General features: G+C 36.5%; 1 protein-coding gene across 1 annotated transcript in view; it reads right to left on the bottom strand.

Moving 5' to 3' along the window:
- The window catches only part of EFCAB7 (EF-hand calcium binding domain 7), a 52,199-nt gene that overhangs the window by 2,767 nt on the left and 34,017 nt on the right, over positions 1-15,415 (bottom strand). Inside the window, exons 10-12 of the mRNA XM_055234655.2 lie at positions 14,210-14,343; positions 9,589-9,737; positions 2,003-2,212 (exon numbers count right to left, since the gene is read on the bottom strand). Coding sequence (XP_055090630.1) covers positions 2,003-2,212; positions 9,589-9,737; positions 14,210-14,343 — 493 coding nt within the window. The remainder of the gene's footprint in view (positions 1-2,002; positions 2,213-9,588; positions 9,738-14,209; positions 14,344-15,415) is intronic.

The raw sequence follows: 15,415 nt of genomic DNA on the forward strand, positions 1-15,415 counted from the left end.
CGGAGCTTGCAGTGAGCCGAGATTGCGCCACTGCACTCCAGCCTGGGCGACACAGCGAGACTCCGTCTCAAAAAAAAAAAAAAAAAAAAAAAAAAAAAGAAACACAGAAGATGAACATTAGCTCGGACTGGGGTTTCAAGAAAGACGTTATGGAAGAAGTGACAACTGAGATAATAGACAATGGCCTCTAGGATGGATAGGGAGCAAGGGAAAGCCGAATGACACTGATAAATGGGAAAAATGCAGGAATAAAAATATTCCCCTACTAAGAATCTGTGATCATACCCTAATGATTACAAAGGGGGTAGCATAATGTTAGACTACCTGAATTTATTTCTCAACTCTTCTACTACTTAGCTGTGTAATCATGTGCAAGTTATTTAACTGCTCTGTGCTTCAGTTTCCTGTTTGTAAAATGAGAATAGCACTTACTTCATAGGGTTGTTGTGAGAAGTAAATGCTCTAATATATGTAAATGCCTGGCAAACAATAAGGTCTAAAATGTTCACATTATTATCACATTTTGGTGAAGAGAGTTGAATTTTCCTTGAGGAAAAAGGAGGCAGAGAATTGAGAACTAATAGGTGATAGCAGAACAGAGGGGTTGGGGTAAGGTAGTGACTCCCTTCACCTTTTTAACCCTAATAAAACATAGAGGGCAGAAAGGGAACCATGATGTATCTTAGGAATCACCCTCTGAGGCATGATTGGTCCATCTGAAAACTGCAATCTACTAGGTGGGGACCCAAGCTTAGTTAATCAAGTCTAAACTCCTCTATCTCGTTTTCAAGATAATATATATAATTTGGATCCATTCTGTATGTTATTTACCTCCTAATCCTCCTCCAAATAAAGCCGTCTATTTCTGCAAAGCAGATATTCTCTCTTTCCTTTATACTTCATATATACCCTTCGCCTTATTTCTCCTTACACTGTTTCCCCTGCTTCTAAAGGCTGTCTGTCTGCATATCTAAATCCTAGTCATCCTTCAGTGCTCAAATCCCATATCACAGTTCCCTTCCCCCTCATAACAAATCCTTCCCCAACTTCTATGGTCCAAATTAACAACTACAAGAGAAACAGAATAAAACCCCTATCGCACACACAAACAGTACTACATTATGTAACGTTTAATTATTCTCTGATGTCTTTCAAGAGTATTAATTTTGTCTTTCCAATTATAGCCCAGAAACTCCTTGAACACAGAGATCAAGTTTTACACTTTTTGGTGGCTCCTATTGTGACTAAAATAGTTACATAATATATTCTCAGGTTGACTAAAATCGCTGCCAAATCTTAAGTATTTTAAGAAATTTATGGCAGGCATAAAAATGTGTCTCACCTAGGACCTAAAAGAAATAAGTCAACAGTACTGAGCACCTAGCCATCTTATATAAAGTTTTATGAAAATTTATAATTTCTAGAGAACTGGATATTTCTGACTAAGAATTTATGCTCATATTCTCTTGACCTGTAATATCAATAGTATTAATAGCAGGGAAGAGAGCCAAAGGTAGAAATAATCAGCTTGATGAAAGCAGGTCTTGGGACAGTAGAATACATTTAGTTACATTAAATAATGATAATTTATAGGATCTCTGCAATGTTAGTGTAAAACGCTGGGTTGAAATTTTTTTCTTTGCTTATAATATTTCTTTAAAACATGATATCTATTATTAAAATAGCTATGTATACATAAAAACTTTTAGAAACAAACTAAATAAAATACTTTGTACCCAGATTGTGCTCTATTTTCATTGATATCCAAATGTTTAATTTTCCTAATATTTTAAGAGAAAAAATTGGAAATCTTTAAAAATCATATAAAAATTACCACTCTCAGTTTGAGTTAGAAACCTGAGCAGAAAAAATAATTATGCATTACAAACATTATTAATGTGATAGGATACTTAATTACCACATACGAATAGAGTAAGGAATAAGATGAAATATATTAGTAAGCTTTGTAGCAAAATGAGGAAAACCACGTCATAATTGATACCTTGTTTTCAATAACTGACGTTATCCAGGTGTCACAACTATAAGTATGCACGATTATATTTTCATAGCCGTCCATCACTTTGGCATCACCATTGCTAAGAACAGATTTACAAATGGCCTTCTCAAGTTGTCCACTACATGCCTCCATATGGACAGCTTTAATTTTTGGCTTGCATTTTTCTGCATAGATATCAATGACAAATGGACATGCCTGATTGGAAAAAAAAAATCTTGTTTTAGCCTTTTGATAGAATTTTAAATAAATTATTAATATGTTACCATATAAGAAGATATGCTATACCTTCTAGCTTGTCCTTCTAATATACTTTTAGAGGAAAATTTTAGTACTATGAATTGAGTAACAAGCAAGCATGAAATCCTGACTTTTTGGTGGCATATTAACTGATAATGTTCATAGAAAATAAAAGAAAATAATAACCTCTAGTAAATCATAATGTTTATAGAAAATAAAAGAAAATAATAACCTCTAGCAAATCAGTAATATACTACCTTCTTTAAGCCATAATACCATCTCTCCATTTGGTTCAATGCTAACAAATACCATGTTATTTAATTTTCTTTTCTAAGGTGAGGGTTACAGAAATAATTCATCAAAGGTTTCTAAAGAAATTATTACATTTACAATTGAAGCTTACTGCATGGACACAGAGCACTGACTAAATGTTTAGTCTAAAAACACCTTTAAAATATGAGACTTAAAAATATTTTCTGCATTCGGAATGAAATTTTTCTAATATCTACCTTAGTCTTTTTACCACAGACTACAATGTGGTAAAAAGCCAATGTGGTAAAGAGCCTTTGCCTCTCTATCCAACCTGGTCTCCTGTGTCTCTATGCAACAGCTATCCTGATGTTTCAGATCCTAGAGCAAATGAAGCCCTTCATACATAGTGTTCTCTCCACTGAGAAGATTATCCTTATGTATTTTCACATAGGTACCTTGTCTTCCTGCTTCAGGTTAAAGCTTAAGTGCCGCCTCTGCAGAGGGATCTGCTCTGGCCCCCCTAATCTCCTCACTCCCCCACTGTTCTCTGTTCTCTACTTCAGCCTTTGAGTTGTTTCAAAACACCTTTGAAATAATTTTTTTTTTTGGAGACGGAGTTTTCCTCTTGTCGCCCAGGCTGGAGTGCGGTTGGGTGATAGCTCACTGCAACTTCTGCTTCCCGGGTTCAAGTGATTCTCCTGCCTCAGCCTCCCAAGTAGCTGCAATTACAGGTGCCTGCCACGACACCCAGCTAAGTTTTGTATTTTTAGTAGAGACAAGGTTTCACCATGTTGACCATGCTGGTCTCGAACTCCTGACCTCAGGTGATGTACCTGCCTTGGCCTCCCAAAGTGCTGGGATTACAGGCGTGAGCCACTGCACCTGGCTGATATAATTTTACTTTAATTAATTAATCATTCTCCTTCATGGAATATAAATTTCATAAGGGCAGGAACTTTGACTATTTTATTCATCTTTGTATCCTCAGTGCCTCTTTCCTGCAGTTATCACATAGTAGGTATTCAATAAGTATTTGTTGAATAACTGAATAAATTCACAAATTGGTGGTCATCTTTTAAGGAAATAAAAGAAGTCTGAAGTTAATTTTAGTAGAACATAAACAGAAATTTTTGTTTTAAGAAATATTTTAATATAAATAAATATAAAATAAAATAATTATAAAATATTTTTATAATAAAAATATTTTAATCACTTCAACCTTTGGCATAATAAATTTGCCTTTTTAAGAGAAATAGTAGAATGAAAAATCATTGGACTAAAAAATAGAAGACCTGGGTTTATTTTTCATACACATCACCTTTGTAAAAATTTTTAAGGATTATTTATAATAATTATGAGTATGCCTTTTTTTTTTTTTTTTTTTTTTTTTTTTTTTTTTTTGGAGACGGAGTCTCGCTCTGTCACCCAGGCTGGAGTGCAGTGGCGCAGTCTCGGCTCACTGCAAGCTCTGCCTCCCGGGTTCACGCCATTCTCCTGTCTCAGCCTCTCCGAGTAGCTGGGACTACAGGTGCCCGCCACCACGCCCGGCTAATTTTTTTGTATTTTTAGTAGAGACGGGGTTTCACCGTGGTCTCGATCTCCTGACCTCGTGATCCGCCCGCCTCGGCCTCCCAAAGTGCTGGGATTACAAGCGTGAGCCACCGCGCCCGGCCGAGTATGACATTTTTAAAGTTTTAATTTATTTGCTCAGTACTGGTAAATTCTGGTAATATTCTGCCATTTTTTAAGTCATAGCTATCAGTTTTATTCAACCAAAGAGGATCAATATTTGAATATTCACTGAAAGTAAAACATCTTAAAACGTCCATGTTAAAACATATTCTCTAATTTTTTTTCTTTTTTTTACACTTTTAAGTTCAGGGGTACATGTGCAGATTTGTTACACAGGTAAATGTGTGTCATAGGGGTTTGTTGTACAGATTATTTCATCACCCAGGTATTAAGCCCACTACCCATTCGTTACTTTTCCTGATCCTCTCCCTCCTTGTACTCTTCACCCTCTGATAGGCCCCACTGTGTGTTGTTCCCCTTTATGTGTCCATGTGTTCTCATCATTTAGCTCCCACTTATAAATGAGAACATGTGGCATTTGATTTTCAGTTCCTGCATTAGTTTGCTAAGGATAATGGCTTCCAGCTCCATCCATGTCCCTGCAGAGGACATGACCTCGTTCTTTTTTATGGCTGCATAGTATCCCATGGTGTATATTTACCACATTTTCTTTATCCTGTTTTCCACTGATGGGCATTTAGGTTAATTCCATGTCTTTGCTATTGTGAATAGAGCTGCAATGAACACACATGCGTATGTGTCTTTATAAAACAATTTACATTCCTTTAGGTGTATATCCAGTAATAGGATTGCTGGGTTGAATGGTATTTGTCTTTACGTCTTTGAGGAATCACCACACTGTCTTCCACAATGGTTGAACTCATGTACACTCCCACCAACAGTGTATAAGCATTCCTTTTTCTCCACAATCTCACCAGCATCTTTTATTTTTTGACTTTTTAGTAATGGCCATTTGGACAGCTGTGAAATGTGGTTTTGATTTGCATTTCTCTAATGATCAGTGATGTCAAACTGTTTTTCATATGATTGTTGGCTACAGGTGTATCTTCTTCTGAAAAGTGTCTGTTCATTTGCCCATTTTTTAATGGAATTTTTTTCTTGTAAATTTAAGTTACTGATAGATAGTGGATATTAGACCTTTGTCAGATGCATAGTTTGCAACAATTTTCTCCCATTCTGTAGGTTGTCTGTTTACTCTGTTGATAGTTTCTTTTGCTGCACAGAAGCTCTTTAATTTAATTAGATCCCATTTGTCAATTTTTGCTTTTCTTGCAATTGCTTGTGGCATCTTCACCATGAAATCTTTCCCCATGCCTATATCTTGAATGGTATTGCCTAGGTTGTCTCCTGGAGTTTTTACACTTTTGGGTTTTACATTTCAGTCTTTAATCTATCTTAATTTTTTTTTTTTTTTTTTTTTGGGGACGGAGTCTCGCACTCTCACCCAGGCTGGAGTGCAGTGGTGCCATCTTGGCTCACTGCAAACTCCGACTCCCGGGTTCACGCCATTCTCCTGCCTCAGCCTCCCGAGTAGCTGGGACTACAGGTGCCTGCCACCACACCCAGCTAATTTTTTGTATTTTTAGTACAGACAGGGTTTCACCAGGATGAAGCCAGGATGTTAGCCAGGATGTCTCGATCTCCTGACTTTGTGATCCACCCGCCTCAGCCTCCCAAAGTGCTGGGATTACAGGCGTGAGCCACCACACCCAGCCCTAGTTAATTTTTGTATATGGTGTAAGGAAGGGGTCCAGTTTCAATCTTCCACATATGGCTAGCCAGTTATCCCAGCACCATTTATTGAATAGAGAATCCTTTCCCAGTATTTGTTTTTGTCAGAGTTGTCAAACATCAAACAGGTGTAGGTGTGCAGTCTTATTTCTGAGTGTTCTATTCTGTTCCATTGGTCTGTATGTTTGTTCTTGTACCAGTACCATGCTGTTTTGGTTACTGTAGTCCTGTAGTATAGTTTGAAATTAGGTAGCATGATGCCTCCAGCTGTGTTCTTTTTGCTTTGGATTGCCTTGGCTATTTGGGCTCTTTTTTTGGTTTCATATGAATTTTAAAATATTTTTTTCTAGTTCTGTAAAGAATACCAATGGTAGTTTAGTGGGAATATCATTGAATCTATAAATTGCTTTGGGCAGTATGACCATTTTAATGATATTGATTCTTCCTATCCATGAGCATCGAATGTTTTTCCATTTGTTTGTGTCATCTCTGATTTCTTTGAGCAGTAGTTTGTAGTTCTCCTTGTAGAGATTGCTGGCCTCCCTTGTTCACTGTACTCCTAGGTGTTTTATTCTTTTTGTGGCAATTATGAATGGGAGTTCTTTTGTGAATTGGCTCTTGACTATTGTTGGTGTATAGGAATATTAGTGATTTTTGCACATTCTAAAATTTTTTTTTTTTTTTTTTTTTTTTTGAGATGGAGTCTCGCTCTGTCGCCCAGGCTGGAGTGCAGTGGCGCAATCTTGGCTCACTGTAAGCTCCACCTCCCGGGTTCATGCCATTCTCCTGCCTCAGCCTCTCCGAGTAGCTGGGACTACAGGCGCCTGCCACCACGCCCGGCTAATTTTTTGTATTTTTAGTAGAGACAGGGTTTCACCATGGTCTCAATCTCCTGACCTCGTGATCCACCCGCCTCGGCCTCCCAAAGTGCTGGGATTACAAGCGTGAGCCACCGCGCCCGGCCCTAAAATTTTTTAATTAAAATCTTATCACATCTAAAAGAGTTGCCCTATAGTTTTATTTTTTCTTTTCATGGGCTTGATCTTTTATTTACTTATTTTCTTTATCCTACCAACTTAATATAGGAAGCAAACAACAAGCAAGAAAACTATTAACTGTAAATTATTCATTGTAAAACTACTAACAATATATGTGATAAGGAAGATGGGGAAGACTGTAATAATAAAACCTAGATTATGGGATGCTACTTAAATTTAGCACAATATTTAGCTCTCAACTACCTGTTAACCCATACAAGAGGGAAATAAAAGTTATGTAGTGCTTAAACTCTAAAAAAGAAAGTAGGCCAGGTACGGTGGCTCACGCCTGTAATCCCAGCACTTTGGGAGGCCGAGGCGGGTGGATCACGAGGTCAGGAGATCGAGACCATCCTGGCTAACACGGTGAAACCCCGTCTCTACTAAAAATACAAAAAAAAAAAAATTAGCCAGGCGAGGTGGCGGGCGCCTGTAGTCCCAGCTACTTGGGAGGCTGAGGCAGGAGAATGGCATGAACCCTGGAGGGCAGAGCCTGCAGTGAGCCGAGATTGCACCACTACACTCCAGCCTGGGCGGCAGCTAGACTCCATCTCAAAAAAAAAAAGAAAGTAAATTTTCCCAGTTCTGAATCTAGAAAGAAATTAATATCATGAAATTCTATTTTAAAAAGGAAAAAAGAAAAAAAGGGGGGGGCAAAACTAAACATGTAAGTTTTACTCCTCAAATTCAGTAAAAGAGCAACTATTCAGTTACAGTGATATAGGGGCAATGCCCTTATAAAGAAGTTATATTGTTCTTTAACAGAGGATCTTCATAGGCTGATACAGGGAATGTGTAATCTGTAACTCTACAGCCTAAATTAGAGAATTTAATAAGGTAAAATAAAGAAATAAGTAATAAGAATTTAATAATAAACAATAAAGCAATTGAGTAAAAAAAAAGGTTTTAAATCTGTTCAACTGATCAGGAACAGCTCCACTTCAATTAACACACTTATGTTAGGCAACCAGTGTCAGCTCCTCAGTTTTGAAAGTCAGGCAGAGATGGATTCACATCAGTAAATACACTGCTTAGTGCCAACCAATCAACAGTCTCATCCAAGTAACCATGCTTCCCCACATAGTATTAACTCATTTATGCCTCTAAAAGCCAGGCAATCCTTCAATTCCATACCTCCCCAAAACCCTATATAAATGAGCATTCTGCTCTTAGTGGAGAGACTGTGCCTGACCAGCATAGCTCTCCTTTATAGTAAGCAATCAATTCAGCTTTGTCTTTTTATTTCAGTTACTGAGTGGCAGTCTCATCATCTATTGATACTTTCCAACATATACTGTATTTTTTTACCTTTTGAATTTAAATGATACAAATAACCTACTCAATAAATAAATGAAATTTAAATTAAATTAAATGTTAGCTCAGAAATCCTTCTTGCTTATAGTTTCAAAGGTAAATGACATCAGTAACTGCGGTAAATAAGTCTTAAATTGCTCTTAACTAATTTCCCTAATAAGCAACAACATGGGTAGCACAATCAATATTGTTCATAGATTAGATGCTGATTTTACACATGGTTAAAATGTGGGAGTCACTGACTGTTAGGCTTAAGTAGGATATAAATAGTTACCATAACTATTCACCTCCTATTTCTAAAAATGGGGAAAGAATAGAGAACCTCTCAGAAAACAGGTTAATGAAGGTTTTGAATGATGTCAAAACTAGGAATTAAACCAAAGTCTAAATGTATCTAAAACAAAATTTTTCAAAGTTAGTATTGCCCTCCTAAGTTGATTCAAGTATGGAAAAAGGACAAATACTATTTTTAATTTTAAGAGTGTAAACAAATGTACTGTTATGTAACTTGTGGCCTGAAACTGAAACTCTTAAATTCTATATTTTAAATCTGACATAAAAATATAGAAATTAGCCTGGGTAAAACAGTGAGACCCCCATCTCTACAAAAAAAAGAAAAAAAAGTTAAAAAATTAGCTGGGCGTGGGGGCATGCATCTGTAGTCCTAGCTACTCAGGAGGCTGAGGCAGGAGGCTTACTTGAGCCCAGGAGGTTGAAGCTGCAGTGAGCTATGATTGTGCCACTGCACTCCAGCCAGGGTGACAGAGTAAGACATTGTCTCAAATTTAAAAAAAAAACCATATATATATATAAAAAATTTAAGAAGGCCTAATTTTAAAATTTTTATTACCCCTATGATTTATTACAAGCCCTGTTCAACTACTATACCTATCATGTTAATGATAATAATGATGATGATAGCTGATACATACACAACGCTTTGTATGAGCAAGCCACTGTTCCAAGTGTTTTACAAGTATTAACCCCAAAAGTACCCTTTATAAAAAGATCAGAAATCCAAGTTCTAATGCAGACACATTCTCCTTATTCTAAGAGAGCCTTTAAACTGTTAAGACAAAGCGTTTCCCTATAGCAATGAGACTTTAGTAACTCAAACTGCCTTTTCCAATTTTAATTTTTTTAATACCAAATTTTTTTCTTGCATATTATATGCTTAAACTCTTTTGTCTTTGAATTATTTTAGTGTTGGCAGTAACTAAATTTCAGGTGAGAACAAGAACTTGTACAAACTAACAGAAACATGTTGTTGCACCCAGGATTCATTCATATACTAAAGTTCAAAGATTTGGGTGCCCAATTCGAAAGTTATATGTCAGGAAAATGTTCATAAAGTAAAATATTATTATGTACACTAAACCCACTGGCAAAAGTTTAAGAATACTTTACCTCTGTCAACTCCAGAGCTTTATTGTAGCCCATAGAGTGTAGAGTTACCCAAAGGTCACAAGGATCTCCTTCTCGATCATTAGCTTCCATTAGATTCAAATCCATAAATCCTTGTCTTGTTAGTTCATTCCTCTTTGTATCAAAATTCTCTGTTTAAACAACCAAAAGTTTTTTCTTACATAATTTAAAAATTCATAACTTTAATAAAATGTCTATGATATATTATTATTCATAGATATTTATTTTAAAAGAGGCCTATGGATCTATGAGCAAGATAAAAGTGGAATAAAAATGGCTCAAAACATTATTGAGAGCTATTCTTCTAATTTCCCATAACTCAGCATAGATACGTCATAGTACACAATTTCATTTTTCAAAAAATCCTAAAGTTATAAATAGTGCAAATATATTCTAAAATTAGATGAAACTGTAATATTTCTGGGTAAATTCAAATCTGCCTGCTTATTTAGAGCATACGTTATATATTTCAAAGAATTAAAATGCTTCATATGTATTTGCCACTTAAAGCCAGCAGAAACTGATGAATTTGATATACTTCCCAAACTACTAGAGTTTCAGAAAGAAAAATGGGAATAGTGTCATATTTAAGGAGATTTCTATATGCCTGATTCCTCTAATTTTAGCTAAACTGTCCCCAAGTCTTGAAAGACTGACAGATAATGGGGAGCACTTTGGAATCCATGAATCAACTACATTTTCCCAGGTAAGTCTATGCCCATTTTAACACTATTTATGAGCAAAACTAAATTTACTTAGAAGTATCTAGACATGCATAATTCCTGAATTTGTCTATAACATGGATAATAAGTAGTTATTTATTATGGATATTTTGTTAGCTATCCTACAACAGGTAAGATTTTATTTCCTAACTTCCATCTATAATATATCCAAGGGAAATGGGTACTCTTATTTGAGATAGCATCTCTTTTGTATGCATTATTGTGAGAAAAGCAGCAGAGACATAACTGTCTAAAACTGGTTGACTGATTAATAGCTTAAAACATTTAGAAGCCGGGCACGGTGACTCACGCCTGTAATCCCAGCACTTTGGGAGGCCAAGGCAGGTGGATAGCCTGAGCTCAGGAGTTCGAGACCAGCCTGGCCAACATGGCGAAACCCTGTCTCTACTAAAAATACAAAAAATAAAATTAGCCCGGCGTGCTGGCATGCACCTGCAGTCCCAGCCACTCAGGAGGCTGAGGCAGAGAATCGCTTGAACCCGGGAGGCAGAGGTTGCAGTCAGCCGAGATCGTGCCACTGTACTATAGCCTGGGTGACAGAGCGAGACTCTTCTCAAAAAAAAAAAAAAAAGTTTAGAGTTCAAAATTACTCATAACTTTTTCAGGGGGAAAAAATAAATGCAGATTAAATTCAATCATGAAAAGAAATGGTAGCCACAAAAATCGAGGTTAGAGCTACTATGTAGAAAAGATGAAAAAATTATTTGATATATAATACAAATACATTAAAAAACCTATCTAGATACTGTACCATAGAGACTATCAAAAACTAATCTACTTTTTAAAACTTAAAATTCTCAATCCTCATTAATTTTTAAAAAATTTATTAACACTTGGGCCGGGCACGGTGGCTCACGCCTGTAATCCCAGCACTTTGGGAGGCTTAGGCAGGCAGATCACGAGGTCAGGAGATCAAGACCATCCTGGCTAACATGGTGAAACCCTATTTCTACTAAAAATACAAAAAATTAGCCAGGCGTGGTGGCGGGCACCTGTAGTCCCAGCTACTCAGGCGGCTGAGGGAGGAGAATGGCGTGAACCCAGGGGGCGAAGCTTGCAGTGAGCAGAGATCGCGCCACTGTACTCCAGCCTAGGCAACAGAGCAAGATTCCAACTCAAAAAAAATATATATATATATAAACACTTGACTCCAAGACTTACTATAAAGCTACAGTAATCAAGACAGTGTGGTAATGGTGAAAGAACAATGAATAGATCAATGGAACAGAACAGAGAGCCCAGAAATAGACCGACATAAATATATTCAACTGATATTTGACAAAGGAGCAAAGGCAATTAAATGGAGAAAGGATAGTCCTTTGTGAAGATATTGTAATGGTGGATACATGATGTTATATATTTGTCAAAACCCATAGAACTGTACAAGACAAGAGTGAACCCTCCAGGGGTTTGAGACCAGCCTGGGCAACATGGTGAAACCCATCTCAACAAAAAACATACAAAAATTAGCCGGGTGTGGTGGGGCACACCTGTAGTCCAAGCTACTCAGGAGGCTAAGGTGAGAGGATCGCTTGAGCCTGGACACAGGGGTTGCAGTGAGTTGAGATTGCACCACTGCACTCCATCCTGGGCTAACAGTGACTCTATCTTAAACAAACAAACAAAAAGAGTGAACCTAATGTAAACTATGAACTTTTGTTAATGATTATGTATCAATATTCACTCATCAATTGTAACAAAAATACCATACAAATGCAAGATGTTAATAATAGGGAAAACTTGTGGGTGAGGAGGAATATATGGAAGATGTCTATTTTTTTTTTTTTTTTTTTGAGACAGAGTCTCACTCTGTCACCCAGGCTGGAGTGCAGTGGCATGATTTTGTCTCATTGCAACCTCCACCTCCCCAGCTCAAGTGATTCTCCTGCCTCAGCCTCCCAAGTAGCTGGGATTATAGGTACCTGCCACCACACTTGGATAATTTTTTTATTTTTAGTACAAGTGGGGTTTCACCATGTTGGCCAAGCTGGTCTTGAATTACTGACCTCAAGTGATCCACCCACCTCAGCCTCCCAAAGTGCTGGGATTACAGGCCAATTTTTTTTTTTTTTTTTTTTTTTTGTTAAGAGACAATTTGCTCTGTTGTCCAGGCTGGTCTTGAAATCCTGGCTTCAAGTAATCCTACTGCCTTAGCCTTCCAGAGTGCTAGGATTATAGGCATGAGCCACAGCACCCAGCCTATGTTTTTCTGTAAACCTAAAATTGCTCTAAAAATAAAGTTTATTAGGAGGCAGTGCTTGCAGTGAGCCAAGATCGCGCCACTGCACTCCAGCCTGGGCAACAGTGTGAGACTCAGCCTCAAAAAAAATAAATAAATAAACAAAATAAAGCTTATTAATAAACAAAATAAAAATAAAAGCATCTTTAAGTGTAAAAAAAGTTTATTAAAATAATCTTACAGATAAACAGTACATTTTCTTATTATTCAGGAGAAACATTAAAACCTTAAAAGCTCTCATTTCTTTGCAGTATTATTAATGTTGGTAAAGTAGACATTCCTCCAAATCATTTTTCAAGTCAATAAATCTTGGAGACTTTTTGCTAGCATGGAGTTCAAAGTTCTGGAGCCTGACTATCTGTGAAACTTTCTTGCTGTGTAGCCTTGGTCAAGTTACTTAACTTCTAATTCTATTTCCTTATTTATAAAGTGAGAATAACAAAGTACTACTTCATAGAGTTGGTGCGTAGAAGTGCATAGATCAGCAGCTGGTACATGGTAGACGGTAAGCTATCAAAAAATGTTAACCGTCAACTCTGCCAATTTAATTAAAATTTTAAATTAGAATTTTACTTATCACAAACTTTACCATCAGAAAGCCACAAATTTCACTCTTATGGAATGTTCTCTATTGCCAATTAAAAGATTATATAATTAAAGTTACAAGATAATTACATCTTCCTATAGCTGATACTCTATTATGTATATTACGAATTTTATTAATCAAAGTTTAATATTATAAATCAATATACATGTATTGTTATTGATTATATTAACTTTCAGCTAAAATAGAAATACTGAAAGATTCCTTTATATAAATAATATACTTCTACCCTACTTGCTGTCTAGGTAAACAGACTCCCAACCTGCCTCACTTTGTCAAGCTTAGACCATTTTAAGACCCACACATTACTATCCCAGTGAAAGCATACGTGAGTTAATCTCTCTTGACTGCATTCTGTTCTCCTCATACCTCTTGTTCTGTGATCTATAGTTGACTATGGCTTTTTGGCTTTCCCTCTGACCTTGCAGTCTTTGGCTTAAATATGCAAGTACGTCTTTCCAGACTCCTTCTAAGTGATAACTGACTTTGCCTCATTCTCAGTGATTTTCTTTGTCCATCTTGGCATTTTTGGCTTCAATATTTCTGTAGATGGACTTTTTAAATTTAACTCAAATACGAAAAGCATTGAAGAATGTTTAACATGTATAATATAAACAACTTCCTGGAAACCTTAATTTGTGAGTAAAACTCTAGCTTCTTGGCTTTTTGCTGCCTTCTCCTGGTCACAGTTTGTGGCACTTGACCACTTCAGGCCCAGTGGTATCAAGCGCAAGGACAAGTTTTTTTGTCTTCTAAACCCCAAACAGTAGAGATTCAAAACTGAAATTATGATTAAGTAATTCACACTTTCTTTTAACTTGAGTATTATATCAACTATCAGTTTAAGAAAAATAAATGTTTAAGTTTTTATGATCTACAAACAATGCCACTACTTTCAAACTGTCCTAAATGCTATAATAATATTTCATGGAGAAGTTTTACTACTTATTTCTTAGAGATGAAAAGGTGCTATATATATATTTTTATACATCTGTTAAGAAAAAGAAAAGTGCTTACCTCTGCAGACAGCCCAAGCATCTTCATCACATTTCTCACCACTTGTTCTCAATTCAAAAAAATTATATTCTTCAAGGCTAAGAAGACCATTTCCATCTAAATCAATTACTTCAAATATATCTGATAAAGTAGACCTAAAATTATAAAAATAGCTAGTTATTTCTTGTCACTAAGGCAACTACACTGAAGAAGGGTTTTTTTTGTTTTTTTGTTTTTTTTTTGAGACGGAGTCTCACTCTGTTGCCTAGGCTGGAGTGCAGTGGCGTGATCTCGGCTCACTGCAAGCTCCACCTCCCAGGTTCACGCCATTCTCCTGCCTCAGCCTCCTGAGTAGCTGGGACTACAGGCGCCCGCCACCACACCTGGCTAATTTTTTTTTGTATTTTTAGTAGAGATGGGGTTTCTCTACTGAAAATTTTAGCTAGGATGGTCTTGATCTCCTGACCTCGTGATCTGCCTGCCTCGGCCTCCCAAAGTGCTGGGATTACAGGCGTGAGCCACCGCGCCCAGCTGAAGAAGGGTTCTATGAGGATAACATTCAAAAGGAAATAATATAGCGTTATACAATTTCTGTAAACTATAATGTATCCAAAAACAGTTTTGGCTCAGTCCAGTATTACATGAGATAAAAAAGCTTCTAGAGCAACCACAGTATCTCAACACATAGTAAGAACTCAATGAACAGTAGTAGTTCCCTTCTTTTTTCCTTTCTCCAGTCTACTTTCTTCTTCCTCTCTACCTATAGGGAGAAATTGGTAGATGTTTAACTGAAGTTGACTTGCCAAATGTGTAGAACCCAGAAGTAAATGACAATCCTAGATCTGCAAATGGAAGAACATTTTCAGATGCCTAGAGAATGAGTTGTTTTGTTTTGATATATATATTCATAGTGTACAATGTGATTTTTTGATATATGTATACATTGTGAAATGACTAAATCAAGCCAATTAACATAGCCATTATCTCACATATTTATCATCTTTTTTTCTAGTGGGAACATTTAATATCTATTCTCTTAGCAATTTTCAAGGATACAATATGTAACTATAATCACCATATTGTCAACAGATCTCCTGAATTTATTCCTCTTATCAAACTGAAATTTTGTATCCTTTCACCAACATATCCTCAACCCCCTCACTACTCCCAGCTGCTATAACCACTCTTCTACTCTCTGTTTCTATGGATTTGACTTTTTAATATCCC

This window comes from Symphalangus syndactylus, chromosome 19 (assembly GCF_028878055.3).
Source record: "Symphalangus syndactylus isolate Jambi chromosome 19, NHGRI_mSymSyn1-v2.1_pri, whole genome shotgun sequence".
NCBI classification, from domain to species: domain Eukaryota; kingdom Metazoa; phylum Chordata; class Mammalia; order Primates; family Hylobatidae; genus Symphalangus; species Symphalangus syndactylus.